Below are 15,518 nucleotides of genomic sequence, written 5' to 3'. Positions count from 1 at the left end.
TTCTTAAGCTTCTTTTTCATTTCTAAGTATATCTTATCTTCTGCCCTTTAAAAATGAGAAGAAAGGAAAGGAGTAATAAGCTGAGTCCTTACCAGGTGGAGATGCTGTGCTTGGCACTGCATATGCTTAATCTCATTGATCCTCTGAAGTAAGGTTGAGATATGGGTATTAAGAAGCTTATCCAGGAAAGTGACAGAGCTCGAGTTTGATTCAGTGTGGTGCAGCCTGTGTTCATACTGCACCATGCCACATCCTCACAAAGCTACCTCTGCACCAGCGTCCCAGCCACATCTGCCCTTTTGGGAAGCTTCAGGTTTTTTTTTTCCATTTTCCCTGGACAAAGCTCTCTTTGCTTAGATGCGACTTACATCAGCAACGTGTTTAAAAGAAAATAACCCAAAAATCTAATTATATCTTCTAGTACCTATCTCCATTTCTTCCTTTTTGCATTAGACTCCTTTCTGTTTTATCCGGGAACACAGATAAACCCAGTGACTGGCTACATTTCCTAGCCTTCCTGTGCATAGATACATCCATGCTACCAAGTTTGGGTCAGTGGGATTTGAGTATTTATGATGTATGTAATTTCTGAGGTATGTCTTTAAAGTTAAAGCCAATTGCATTAGATTTTCTGTGTCCTCTCTGTCTGATAAAGGCCTTGACTGCAGCAGCAGCCTTGGGTACAAACCTGTAAACCATGTGCTGCGGGTTGCAGAGCTGCCTCCACCACTTGTATCCATAGATAGATTCCCCATTCCTTCATTTATGGGTTCCCTCCAGAACTCTTTATAATGCCCTCTGCAGCCTTCTAAGGTGCCATCTGAATCTTTGGTACCAACTACTATTATTTTTCACTCAGTGGCTCCTTAATCATTTTTCCACACTAGAATCTTCTGATGAGCCATAGAACTATATTTCTAACTTCCTATTAGATAACTCCACCTGGTTGTTCCACAGCTACTTCAGCTGCAACAAATTTCACCAACTAAATCATCATTCCCCCTAAATATGTTCTGCTTATTTGGCCCAATTAGAAAAGTGATAATCTCCCAGCTATCATTTTGCAGGGCATCCATGGTCCCTCTCTGCCCCTACCCCTACATACACCAAGCACTATAAATACTGCATCAACATGACTCTTGCCGTCCGCTCCCCACTATATATTTCTACTCTGCTTATCCCTGTTAAGGCCTTCTTTACATCTGCATAGATCACTATTGCAGCATTCCAAAGGTCCCTGACTGCTGACTGCCCCTACATCCTGGTAATCAAGCACACGATTGCCAGACTGACTAGTCTAAAACTAAAGCTGGATGGAGTTGTTGCTATTTAAAATCTGTAAACATAGTCAACACTGCTTGGTTCTACTTAGCCCATCTGCCTTTGTGATTCTCTCCCCAGCAGCCTACCTCATCCTTGCCCCCAGAACTTAACGTCTACTAAGATCTAAAGAAAGGCATCCTAATGTTTCCTGTTCTTAGGTGTTTCTAAATTCAGTGCCCGCTCCCTCTTTATCTGACTTATTCCTACCTCTGTAAAATCACAGATGAATGAGTCAATGTTTTATGAATTTGCTGGTTTAGTTCCTTCTGTCTTCTAGATATTGTGAATGACCAAAGGAATATTCTTTGATATTTTGTCTTGAATTTTGGTAAAATTACCTTATGAGTATGTTAATTTACTTGTTTATTCAGACATGAAATATTTGCTGAGGACCTGATATGTACAAAGCACTATCATAGGCACTGAGGAAATAAAAAAAGAGATATGGTCCTTCAGGCAGCCCAGTCTCATGGGGGTAGAGTCATGGAAATCAGTACTTAACATGAAAGCTGAGCAAGGCAGAGCCTGCAGAACCCGGCATCTCATTCCCAGTTCCATTGTTGGGGAGCAACAAAGAGGCTTCCCATGGGATGTACGGAGTATTTGCAGATCTGAGGGATGGGGCAGCTTGACAGGGGTTAAGTTTTGCAGGAAATAAGAGACACTGGTGTGCGGATGGTGCATGTTAAGAGATTTGTAATTAGGTCCCTCTTTTCAGGGAACAAAGGGAGAAAGGTTGAGTGGGAAAAAATATACTCACACTTAAAAACACACAGGGGCCAGGGTGATTTTTTTTCCCCAAAATGTAAATGGGATCACGCTACTTCTTCCTCAGCTCAAAAACCATCCATGGCTTCCCATCTCACTTAGATTCAAGTCCAGAGTCCTTACTACTGTCTCCAAGACTTCCATGGTTTGTAGACTCCCCCTGCTTTGCCATCCCAACTACCTCTCTGAATCTGTTCTCTCTCCTGCCCACTTAACTTCACCCTCACTCACTTCCTGAAAGTTTCTAGAACATCGTAAGAATATCTTGCCTTGGGACCTTTGCATTTTTTATTCTTTATGCCTAGAGTGCTTTTTCCCAGCTATTTATGTGGTTCACTCCCTCACTTCACTCAGACTCAAAATACCAGAGAAGCTTTCTCTGACTACCTTATTATATACAACAGAAGTCTTCCGTCTTCAGATGATCCTTCCTCCCCCTTCTTCAGCAGAATGCAAACTCCATGAAGACGGGCTCTGTTATAAGCACCAAGTAGAATACAACTTTATGTACATCGTGGCTGAATACATATTTGTTGAATTAGTTTTTCAAATAATCTACCTTGAACATATAGAAAGCACTTCTAACCTTTTCAAGTTGTTACATACTTCTGTCTCCATTTTATCATTATAACCCTCTCATGAGATGGTTCTTGATATTTTCTTTCTAGAGGCAGAATTTCATAGAGGTTAAGTAGCCCAATAAAATAGAAAGGAAAACCAAGCCCAGAGTCCATGCATTCTGCCTCTGGGCTTCCTTTTCCTTTTGTTAAGCTTTTCTGCTGGCAAGTACCATTACCACTAACAACATGAAGAATCTGTTTTGTTCTCAATATCATATACAGGAAACATGTTCCTGAGTATAACTTTCAGACCACAAAAGCAAAGGAATTCAGTTACCGTTGTCATTTAATAGCAACAAACAAAGCTTGGTTTTTTAATTTTGGAGACAAAATGAGAGCTCTATTACCAAAACAGGTTTAGATTTTCATATTACAGTAGGAGGTCTGGATTCTGAAGGGATAAAAAGAATAATTGTTATGAAATTGAGAATAAACCTTGTGAATAAAAGAATAAACCTTGTGTTTTTTAGTTTGGATTACCTTAATCTTATTAGTGTTAAAAAGTATACTCTTATATAGCTTCACTTACTCTCTGCTGGCTGGTGCTGCCTTTGTCATATAAACTGTAGCGATCTCTGTAGTCATCTGCGCATCAGAGCATATTTGTAATTGCTGTTTTATGCAACTGTGTTTACAGTCTTTTAAAGGAAATATTATATTTATGTATGTACCTTTATGTGTACCTATATTCACTTTTAGATGACCTTTTACATTTACCTTTCCTGCTGTTCTTTATTTCTTCACCTTGATTCAAATTATAGTCAAGTATCCTTTCATTTCAGCCTTTAATCTGTGTCTGATAGCACAGGTCTCATATAGAACTGAAAGCTATCTTATCTTGACTTCATTTTTTGTGGAGAAGAATTATAAAAGGTAAATGGAGTTTATTAATCCTGTTTATTTTGGATGAAATATGTTATCAAAAGCCAAAAAAATATGAAGGCTTTTTAAGGAAAACCCTTTCTTGGGAGACATTCTTCAAATAATTTTCAGCAACATTGAAAAGTAGCTCAAAATAAAAGTATTCTTTTGCTAGGAGAATTCATAATTAATAAGAGTTTCATCTGGCTTAATTTTTTCTCATTTATGAAAGCTTATAATTCTTTCCTAGCTTCAATAAGAATATATAGTAGCCAGGTTCTGTTTGGGGAAAAAAATTCACTTTTAAAAAATATAAATCCTTACCTGGTTTTGCCTTTTTATTTCTCCTTTATGATAGAAATGCCTGCAAAAACATTATAAAATAGGAGAAAAAAAGCAGAATACAGTCCAACAACTAGTAAAGCTCTTTAAAATGTGTTATACAGAATTTAATTAAGCTTATCACTTTAAATTCAATAGCTGTGCATTTGTGTGCAAAGGCTCCCATTTTCTAAAATAGAAAGGAAAACGAATGCTAACAGAGGCTTTCTAAGGTACCACAACACTTCATGAATGAAAAGAGAAAGTAATTCCTGCTGACTTCTGTGCTCTGCCATCTAGAGGTTAGAGATCATAGGATGCAACCTTTAGAAAAAATAAGTGTGTCTATGATAATGATTTTTATGATACAGTGTATAAGAAATATGTATGATACAGTATATAAGGGGCCTTCTATTTTAAGATCTGAAAATCTTGAAGATGGGTTTTCAGGCAAATGGCTTGCTGTATCTACTCTTTCATTTGGCTAGTCTTCCCCTTGAGAATATCCCTGTAACCACAAACTTTTATTACCTCCATATGTTACCTCCACATATCATTTGTAATAGCAAATGTTCTGTATTTCTAAGTTAGCCAAGCCTCTCCACTGAAGTCCTGTGTGGATTGTTGGAAACCCTATAGAGTAGGCGCTGTATAAAGGTCAATTGTATCCCATGAGGACAAATGCAGTGTGAGTAATCTCATTCTTTCCTTTTATTGTGTGTACCTTGATTTTCTTTATTTAGCAAATCCAGTTCTTTTCTTTTTTAAAAAAAATTAAATTTTTTAATTTTTGTGGGCACATAAGAATATATATATGGCATACATGAGATGTTTTGATATAGGCATGTGGTGTGAAATAATCACACTGTGGAGAATGGAGTATCTATCTTCTCAAGCATGTATCTTTTGTCTTACAAATAATCCAGCTACATCAGTTATAGTGATGTGACAGTCATGTATTTTGAAATACAGCATTTCCCATTATTATATCTGCGTGTGTATTTGGTATACTTGATTTAAGCATTGAGATTAAGCAGGAGAAGGAGTGAGCAAGGATGTTGATAATCAGGCTTCATCCATGATATTTTGGCAAGCCCAAAGAGAGACCTGCCATTGGCTTCCTTGTTCTACCAGACAAAGTATTTAATATTCTCTTGCCAAATTCAGCCTTTGTAGTCCTTCTTTTCAGTAAATTATGGCAAGTTCCTTTACGCTTTATAAGGGAGCAGGTGGAAAAGGTAAAATAACTATAATTCAGTGTTTCTCTCTTCACTTTCACATTTGTATATTTTGGGCTACAGTCCTAAAGTGTCTTTGCTGCTTCCTTTTATCACACCTTTATCTGTCTTACCAAAGTCTTATAAGCCCCGTCATGTGCTTCTGCTAGCTGTGCTGCTTCTAGTGAGCTCAGAGATACTAGGATTGTACAAATACCTATCTTAGAACTAGAAAAGCAGCCTCTAGTGGTCCATAGACATTAGTCACATGGCATTTTATAGCTCCCCTCTGGAGTTCCTTGAATCAGAAATGCAGCCTTTATTGATCACTGTGGTTTGCCTAATGTTCTACTCATGGCTGTACATATGAAGAAAAATAGTCTTAGCTTAGTGAGTTCAGCATCTAGTGGACATGGTGGCAAGAGGTCAACATGTGAAGGGAGGAGGAAGCACAGGAGCACCCAGGAGGGCCACAGACTGGGGACACCCATGGGACATGACTGCAGCAGCAGGTGAGGATGCTGGATGAAGGTTTTTCTAGGGAAGATGGTGTCTGAGCCAAATCCTGAATAGGAAGGTGTTGCCATTTGAATCTGGGGTGATGGGGTATGTGGTGGTATGTGTTCCAGGTAACAGGCAGCATGAACAAAAGCTGAAAGGCTTGGTCTTTTTAGGAACAAGCAAATCCCAGAACTTTCCTTCTCTGTAGTTGATCATTAGGGCTTTGCCAAAGAAAGTGCCTGAGAGAAAAAATATGTGCACGCGTGTTGTGTGTCTGTGTGTGTCTGTGTGCGTGTGTGTGTGTGTGTGTGTGTATTGCAGCCATATTTAACAAGCACTTAACAGAAAAGATGAGCGTGAAATGAGGTTTTATGTAAAGCACAGTCTTAAAGATTTCAGGAGAACGTGTTGACATGAAATGCAAGAAATCATTCTGTTGTGATAAAGAGCTTATTTGGATTTGGGATTAAGTTCATTGCAATAACATGAAACTTATTGTTATGATAGCAAAGGGATTTATTACTGTTTAACTAGAATTGTTTAATACTGCAGAACTTAGGCCCAGGATTTTATTCAGACATCTAAAGAATTAAAGAGATCACCACGAAGCAAGCAATAGAAAGTACTAGAGTGTTTAGTCACTTGAAAATGGTGAATTACCCTAGGTATTGCTCGAGGCCTGTAAGTGCTCAAGGAGAAAGAGAAAGATTAGGGAAGTTGATGCAGGAAAGAAGGTAGATGTTCACCAAAGGTTGTGATGAAGTTAATAAGTAAGGACATATTGAAATCAGGAGCCTCAGGACTAGTCAAGTTTTTGTTTGTTTGTTTGTTTGTTTGTTTGAGACCAGTTCTCTCTGTTGCCCAAGCTGGAGTGCAGTGGCATGCGCATAGCTTACTACAACCTCCCGAGCTCAAGCAATCCTCCCAGCTTGGCCTCCTGAATGGCTGGGACTATAGGCACGCACAGACACAACTGGCTAACATCCAAAATTTTTGTAGAAATAGTCTTGCCTGGGGTGTTCTAGAACTGCTGGCCTCAAGTGATCCTCCCACCTCAGCCTCCCAAAGTGCTGGGATTACAGGTGTGACCCACCCCACAATACACAAAGCATTTTTAATGCTATACTTTGTATCTATTTCTCTGCCTTTTCTGACCACCCTTCATGGGGAAGGAAAGAAACACCATATATAAGCATGAATGAGATCCGAGTAACCCTGGATATTTGCACATAGATTCAACTTGCCCTAGTTTATTGCAGTTTCAGAACATTTCATTTGATTCCTACAATGATCAGGTAAGGAGGATAAGGCAAAAGATAAGAGAGAACTATGGCACAAAGAATTTAAGGGACCAAAAAATTGTTAAATGGCATAACTAAAACTACAAACCTGGTCTTTGGACTCCTAGTAGAGTGCTCTTTGCTGCCACACCATACTGCATTCCTTTATTAGGATTTATTTTTAAATGCTAAAAACTCAGCACTTGTTCCTCCTTTGTGTGTCACTAATATATGCAGCTGCCATAGCACACTGTAGGGCTCAGCCCAGCATATTTAGAATAGAGTGCTAACGTAGGAGCTAGTCATATTTTGGTTTCATAGCTAACCTTTTATTGAATATTGAAATTGTGACATTTTGAAATCTTTCTACATCTCATTTTCTTTTTCCTTCTTGATCTGTGTTATGTCTTGGCACTATAAATGTGAATGGAATCATCTAGCTCCATTGTTCTAACAGGAATACATTTGGTGCCAGTTTCTTAGGAGAGCCATATGGTTTGCCCCCAAATTTGTGTTGTGTTTTTGCTAGTTTTGTGTGTCTCAGGAATTGTATTTAGGCCATTTTCTACATCATCCTGTGTCAGACTTCATATAGGAACTTAATTTTCTCACAGGTTATAGAAATATTAATTATGGATTGTATAAAAACAGTACCAGCTAACATTCATTAAGCACTAAGTACTGGACCCTTGCATTTCATGTAGACCTTACCCCAATTTTTCAAGTTAGGGTGGATGGAGAAGCATGGGCATGTGGCTCTTACAGAGACAATGTGGGGCGTGGCCAGGTTTTACACACAGGTCTTTTGGCTGTAGCCCACACACTTAACCACTATGCTGTAGGGTGTATGCAGAGAATGGTCTAGAAAAAGGTCTCCATTGGTAGGACATAGCCAATTCTGTCAGTTGAAATCCTTGATTTCTCCTAAAATGAAGTTGGTTGTTCATTAAAATCCAAGTGGCTGCTTTCATGCCAGATGTAGATCTTGCTCAAATAATGAGAACTAAATAAGAGCTCCTTGGAGAAAATGTTCTTCAGAGGCTGGCAGATAGTTCACTTTGTTTGAAGTCAGGCCCAGAATTCGTTGTGACATGCCTTGATATATATTAAATGTAAGGAGACCTGACAACTGTAGAAGTTCAAATATTCGTCATTAATTTCAACTGTTTAATTTAGCTTCCGTGTCATGTGCAGAATTTGAAATCTTAAAAGAAAAATAATTAGAAGTGAAGTGAAAATTAGACTTTATTTCTGCAACTATAAATTTTCTTATACAATAAGATCTGGAAACATATGGATTGTTTTAAAAGGTGTTATGTCAACTTACTTCATATGTATTTAGCACCAGTTTTGTCTGAACTAAGGTAATAGTTTTTTTAAAAAATCTATCCAAGATTCCCAATAGACCTCCTTTTCTCTTCACATTCATTCTTACAAATGCATTTATTCAAAAACTACTGAATGTCTTTTATTCCTTTCACTGGCTTAAGTACATTAAAGCCTTTTAATTACTAGTGCATTGCTGAGTTGGCAGGCTATCACAAGGAATGAAATCTTAATGGAGCCCACCTATCTGAAATTCATAGCCTCTGCCCATATACTTAGCCTGACACCAGTTTTGGGAGAGATATAAACTAGATAGTAGGTGCGCATTTAAGTAGGTAAAACATTGAGATGGCTAAGGATGACAGTGGTGTCTCATGTGGTACATTAGATCCAAAAGAAAGCAATAAAAGCATTTTGTCATTTTTGGAGAAGATCTAGAATGTGGTAGAGTAGCGGTCAGCCCCAAGAGAGACAGTAATTTAGGCTCCTGGTGCTTGACTCTTAAAAAGTAGCTTAATCATGAACAGAAGAAAATGATCTGAAGATCAGATCCTCAGAGCCAGTGTTCAACTCTGTTCCTCAGACATGCCTCAGAGGCCAATTCTACATTGCAGGTGGGAGGAAGGGCTGGAGGAGGGAGTCAATGAATGAAAACATTTTTTCCGCTTTTAGTTTTTCTTAAGTCTTCCTCTGCCACAATAGGAAATTAGTAGATATGGTCTAAAATTGATTAATCAAGAAATAACATGGTAAACATAATATTTTAAAAGTGGATATAAGAAGAAAATGTTAGAAACAGAAGAAAATGCTAACAAACAAACAGAAAACACTAGAATGGATTCCAGTTAAGAGCAACTCTAAGAGTGGGGAAGGGAGGCAAGGCACTGCTGTTTTCCATGTACATATTACTTTTTTAACAGATAAAATATTTTTTAAAAAGAGGACTTATGCATTTGTGTTCTGTATGTGCTTTGCATCCTGGGCAGATGTCTGCTCACATTTTTTAAGGAGACCATTCATTGGAAGGGAAGAATAAGCAGGATATTAGTGAAATTTCACATCAAATGATACAAGGGCTGAGGATTGAGAAGTCAAATTTCTGGCAGGGTGTTTCCCAATTAAATCATTTCTGCCTTTGGCCATTCATCTGGCATTACCTAAATTATTTCAGGGACAGAAGCTGCCTCCAAATAAAAAGTAAAAAACGTAACTGTGCAAAAATTCTGAAAGAGTCTGTACTTAGGAGACAATTTCTCTGATAGTTTCTGTTTATCCTATAGTTATGTCAATTATAAATAAAAATTGCTCCCTAACTACTCTTTTTGATGTTTTCTTTTTAAAACAGGGAAATGCACATAAAATCATGGAGAAATGTACATTACCATTGACTGGAAAGCAATGTGTCAACCGCATTATTACTGAAAAGGTAAAATGTGTTTTTTCTCTTATTTGCTATCTATTAACCACGTTTTAAGTAAGCATTTACAGAAATTGTTGTTACCTTCTAAGAGTGTATTATACCAGTAGTCACAGGATAAATTTAGCCTGTGGGCAAAATGAATAGGAAAGCTCATCAATTTAATGTTTCTAAATGTAGAATTCTTTATGGGCAAGTCTTTGGAAACATACAAGCAAAACTGAATCACTATCCTTGGTAACTTTGACCGTGTGCTATAATCAGAGAAGTTTTATTGATCTTTATATTTTGACTATTACAATGTCAGGCTGGATGATGATATATGCAAAGTTAAGAATATATTATTTCTACCTTTTCTAAATCACAAGTACAAATTTTTGGATTTTAAGAAATTCAGTGTAAGTTGAGTTTTTAATTGTTTCAGTGCAAATCATAGTATAGGCCCCACCATAAGCCAATAAATGGATTCTGTTTCTTGCATGCTTTCTGCTGTCTTTTATAGAGTGGGGTTTCAAAACACACAGTGACTCTCTAGATTCTTCTTACTAGCTGGAACATGTTGGTCAGTAGTACAACCGAAAGCTGCTCAGACCAGAGAAGCATCACCAGCAGCTGCCTATAGTCACCCTTCTGACTCAGATTGGAACCTAGTATGTCGGAATGACAATGCTTTTAAGTTAGCTGGGAGGGTGTGTTTTCTTGATTCAGTACCTTGAAGAAGCCATAAAACAGAATTATGTATATGAGGTTCTTTTAGTGCTGTTCCATTTGCCAAGAACAGTAGCATTAGTGTCTTGGCATTAATCTGACTCACTAACTTCATTGAGGTGTGACAGTGAGCACCCTAAAGCAGGCTTTGAAATGGGCTAGGAGGCTTATTATTCCCAGAAGCTAATTTTAAGGGAGGTTCTGTCCTAAATGATGCCTTCTGCAGGACTACTTATGTGGAATGCCATGAAGGTAACATATAAAGAACAAGATAAAAGGGCAGAATATTTTATCCCACCATCTATTCTGAATCTTTACCATTTCTTGAATCCCCCCGAAACTATGAACAGGACTTGTTGAAAAGAATCCATTACTCTGAAGATAAAAGCAAAGCAATCTTTTACCCTGTTGGTTGTTTGTTTATTTTTAAATAAAGTGGTAGTCCTTCTAAAGATAATTCTAGAAACTTTCTTCCTGTGGGTCCTCTCCTCCTTCCATCAGCCCTCTCCTCACCTCCACGTGTACCCTGCCCTTGTTCTTACCAGTTCAGTTCTTCTATCTGCCATAGCTCCCACTTGATCCTCGGCCTCCCCAAATACTACCTGTCCTTTAAACCTAATGCAGTTTCCCTCTTCATCATGAAGCGGTTTTGCACCATCATAGCACACAACAATTTATTCTCATAGTGGCCCACTGTTCATTTTGACACTCATAATCTAATGTATTCTTATGCTATAACTTATATTGATATTTAACTTTACTATCATTTTAAAAACTTTTGAACCAGATTGTTCCCAACAGTGTGTTACAGAAAGGAGGAAGGCAAAGTCTCTGTCCTAAAGGACAACATGGAAGAAGGGTTAGACACCAAACATCCAGCCTTGCCAGCAGTCAGAGTAATTGACATGATAAAGGCCATATGGAGACACACACCAGATGCTAATCTAGGGGCATAGAGAAAAGCTGCCCAGCAGCGTGGGCAGAGGTATCAGGGAAAGCTTTTTGGTGTTATTAAATACAAGCTTTTAACATATCTTGCAAAGCATTTCACAGTATGTACCTTTCTCCTCTAGCCTATTTCTTTCTACTTTAACTTTCTCCCTACTTGAACCATACTAAAATGCTGTGAACTACGTTCCGTTCTTCCCTGGACCATGTTCTTTTGAGACTTTGCACATCCTTTTTCTCTCTCTGGAACATTCTTCCCACCCCATCCATCTAGCTAATTTCTGCTCATCCTTTATATCTTGGCTATATATTTCTCTTGCTAGTCTTCCCAATCCCTCCCCAAATTTTCTGGGTGCTTCTCTGAATCTTTGTACTAATCCTAACTTAGCATAAACCACTATACTGAAATACACTCTAATCTCTGCCTGTCTCACTCACCACTGTTTATCTAACACTTGGCACAGCGCCAACCCATACTCAGTGAATACTTGTGCTTTTTTTGCTGAAAAAACTGGATTGAATGGTGAGCCTCAAAAGATCAGTAGGAATTTCATAAGTTAGAAAACCAACAAGGACCTTCTGGAAAAAAGGAAGAAAACATACAGTCACAGAGGTGTGAGGAAAACATGGCTTGTCCTATAACCTGCAAGTTGAGCTGGTTGGAGCAAGGGCATGACTGGATTCTGAAGGCTGATGTGGAAAAGGCAGTGAGGGGTCAAATAATGGAGGGATGTCGATGTCTTGCTAAGAACTGTGGGTCTTATAAGGAAGGCAGTAAGGAACCCTTCAGTGATTTTTCACTTTTTTAAGGTTGGGGACACAATAAATTGGATTTGCATTAGGAAGAACACTGTAAGCTTTTATGTAAAGTGGACAGAAAACAGATAAGGCAGAAGCCAGTTAAGAGGATCCATAGACCTAGGCAAAAAATCTCAAAATTCTAAACCATAGGACAGATGGAGAGATTTGAAAGAGATTTAGGAGATGGACTCGACCTAACTTGATGAATTGCACATTCTTGGTAAGACAGAGGAGATTCTTAAGTTTTCTGACTAGAGAGAATGGTTGACCTGTGCATCCTTTAGGAAGACCAGGACTATAGGAGGAGAAGCAAGAGGATAATACAAGACATGAATAGGTTCAGTTTGGACAGCCTCACTGTGATATTCTTGGGAATACCCAGTCAGATACTGCAATAAACAATTGGGAGATTTGGATCTAGAGCTCACAAGAGAAGTCAGTATTGGAATAAATTTGTGGGCGTCATTAACATATGGGGATAATTAGAGCCTTAATTATAGATGACATTGTATAGCTAGAATGAGTAAAGAGAAGGGCATCTACGTCTGGAACTTTTGGTACCTCAAGGAAAGGAAGGTTGCATGTTTATCGCTGTGCTCTGTGCATAGTAGGTGCTCAATAAATACTTGTTGAATGAGTAATGAGAATGCAGTGCCATTAAGGGCAATGAAGGTCTCCAGCCCTCACTAACAATGGACTAGAATGCCATTATCAGATCTAGAGAAAATTCCTTTCAGTTGCCTTTTGAAAGAGAATTTGGAGGATGCTATGACCCTGATTTCCTAGTTTTGAGCTGTGAGAATGAAGTAATGAAAGATGCATTCCTCACCAGCACCTGAGCTGTGATTCACTGTTACCCATAATGTAAGCTTTTGTCATGGTGATAAAGTAATTAACATTCATCTCTTAGACAGAGTACTTGCAATATTCTGGATAGTTGAACAATTTATTGTGGCTTTTAGGTTTTAGTCTCCGTTTTTGTCAAATTTTTGTTTGCACCTTGTATCACTAAATGGAAAGTTTCCTAAATATTTCAAAAGTAAGTTTCCTTTTTTAAATTATAGATACTTGGCTTTCTAATATATCTAATTAGGATTTGATGAATGTGTTAATAAGGTTTTTTTAAAAGCAATAAGTCAATTTGTGATAGATTTATTCTCCTTGATTACTGAAGCCTTAAATTTTGATACCACAGTTATCTTCTCTCTAAATCATTCCCGTGCCTGTTCTTAATAACATAATCCAGATGCTCTTTTTTTCTTGTTTGTTCTATTTTTATAAATTGACAGTTGTTCAGAATGCAAGAAAAAGCAAATCTTATCAATAGTGCTCCAGACACATTTTCTGCAAAGAAAGTGTTCATTTTTTAAAAATTTTATTGTCATTTTGGAATGAAGCAAGCTAATGAGTATACAAACATTCCTAAATTATCCATTTATTTTTTTCCTCTTGAAACATACATTTCTGCCAGAAAACTTTTTTGGAACATAAAATGTACAAGCAAAAGAAAAGTTTACTGAGAAATAAGAAATATTTTGTCTCATATTTCAAACCTCTTTTCCAGTAATGTCAACCAGGTTATCTGTGAATTTATCAGACAAACCAAGAATGCAGTTATCACTGGTCCCAGCGATGTGTGTTTCTGGGGAAAAATATTAATCAACTAGAGTCAATAATCATTTCAGGGCTTTGATCTGGGGTCACATATAAGTGAGATGTTAAGCGACTAAGGAGTAAAAAGTAAAAAACTGCTTGTGTGCTGCCCCCACTGTCTCAGGGATGGTGCTCAGAGTATGTTTTCTTATATTTGTCCTGTATCACAATCTTGGGAAGTACATTTTTATTATATATGTCTACAGATGCAAAGACAGGTTCACTAAAGGTTGCTTAACTGTTGTGCAGCAGAGTGGAATTCTCATGGAACTCAAAAGCCAGGGTTCTTTTCTCTACGTGTTGCTGTGTCTTGATATTACCCTCCTAGTTAGTGTATTCAAAAGTGGCAATTCAAGGTTTGACTTCCAAGCTAGTTGAAAAATCAGTTGGGTGCAGTGACTCATGCCTGTAATCCTTGCACTTTGGGAGGCTAAGGCAGGCAGGTGGATCACCTAAGATCAGGAATTTGAGACCAGCCTGACCAACATGGTAAAACCTCATCTCTACTAAAAATACAAAAAATTAGCTGGGTGTGGTGGGGCATGCCTGTAATCCCAGCCACTCGGGAGGCTGAGGCATGAGAATCACTTGAACCCAGGAGGTGGAGGTTGCAGTGAGCAGAGATCTGGCCATTGAACTCCAGCCTGGGCGACAGAGTGAGACTCTCAAAAAAATAAAATAAAATAAAATAAAATAAAATAAAGATTCTAAGCCTGCAAACAATAGTTGAATTTAGGTTAACTCTAGAGGAGAGGAAAGCTCTGGGATGCATAACATTTTAGTCTGAGAAAGAGGAAACCATGAGAACTGAAAGAGGGAACAATGTTTAATGTGCTGGAGGGTAACTGTAGCATGGAGTTAAAGCCATAGGAGAAGCAGTTTTAGCTCTTACGATTTGAGCTTCCCTTCAGTAAACAATCTGCCTTGAAATAAGTGAGCCTCCTGCCACTGCAAATATCTAAGCAGAACCCCGTTGACTATCTGAGAAGAATGTTTTGAAGAATTCTTGGACGGAAGGTTATATTAAGTGACCTCGTAGGTCATTTCCACTCGAGTTATATTTCTAAGTGTGAAAGCATGTGTTCTAAATCAGATTCAACAGGTGGGGTCTATCTGCTGAGGTCAAGCCCTATCAATTGGCATTACCAACACCTGGTGTTATGGACCAGAATGATGTAATGTTTCAGGTGAGATTGGCTTTCTGATGCTTGCCCTAAATATAAGCATCTTCATTTGATTTGCATAGCAAAGGGAGATTCCCATGCTCTCTTTCTGAGACTGTATGTTTTCACAGGATTTGAGAATATTTTTAACAGTTACTTGCATGTCCTTCAGGACCAGGATAGCTATCCTCTTATAATTACTCTTAGACACTTCAAAGCACCTTCTTCTGTTTCCTGTAATTCTTTACCCAACAGCATTTATAAACTTTTTTGCTATCATTCATGTGCTTTCACCTTCCAAAAATTCCCTTTCTGTCTCCCTCTTTCTTCATTCCTTTCTTTGTTCAAATCATTATTAATCACGAATTGACCTTAACAAAAGGGAGGTAGTTTTTAAAAACTGGTTGCAATGGTAACAAATGCCATCCATGGTCAACACTCATTTATTTTCTGGCATCAACACTGTTCCATAAGTAATTGCTGATTAGGGAGTTGGCATTTATTCTCACCAAAATATCATAGTTACAGTTGACATTTTTCCACTACTGATTTTTCTTTTGTCCTGGGTCGTATTTTCCCTTTTTTTTTTTTTTTTTTTTTTTTTTTTTTTT

The 15,518-nt window shown here is 38.0% G+C and overlaps 1 protein-coding gene across 2 annotated transcripts in view; it reads left to right on the top strand.

The window, feature by feature from the left end:
* The window catches only part of OXCT1 (3-oxoacid CoA transferase 1), a 151,654-nt gene that overhangs the window by 112,810 nt on the left and 23,326 nt on the right, over nt 1–15,518 (top strand). For both annotated transcript variants that reach the window (XM_011966412.1, XM_011966404.1), the window contains one exon: nt 9,563–9,643. In XM_011966412.1, the coding sequence (XP_011821802.1) occupies nt 9,563–9,643 (81 nt within the window). The remainder of the gene's footprint in view (nt 1–9,562; nt 9,644–15,518) is intronic.

Source organism: Mandrillus leucophaeus, unplaced genomic scaffold (genome assembly GCF_000951045.1).
Source record: "Mandrillus leucophaeus isolate KB7577 unplaced genomic scaffold, Mleu.le_1.0 Scaffold119, whole genome shotgun sequence".
Taxonomy (NCBI): Eukaryota; Metazoa; Chordata; class Mammalia; order Primates; family Cercopithecidae; genus Mandrillus; species Mandrillus leucophaeus.
This window is presented reverse-complemented; position numbering and strand designations above follow the sequence as displayed.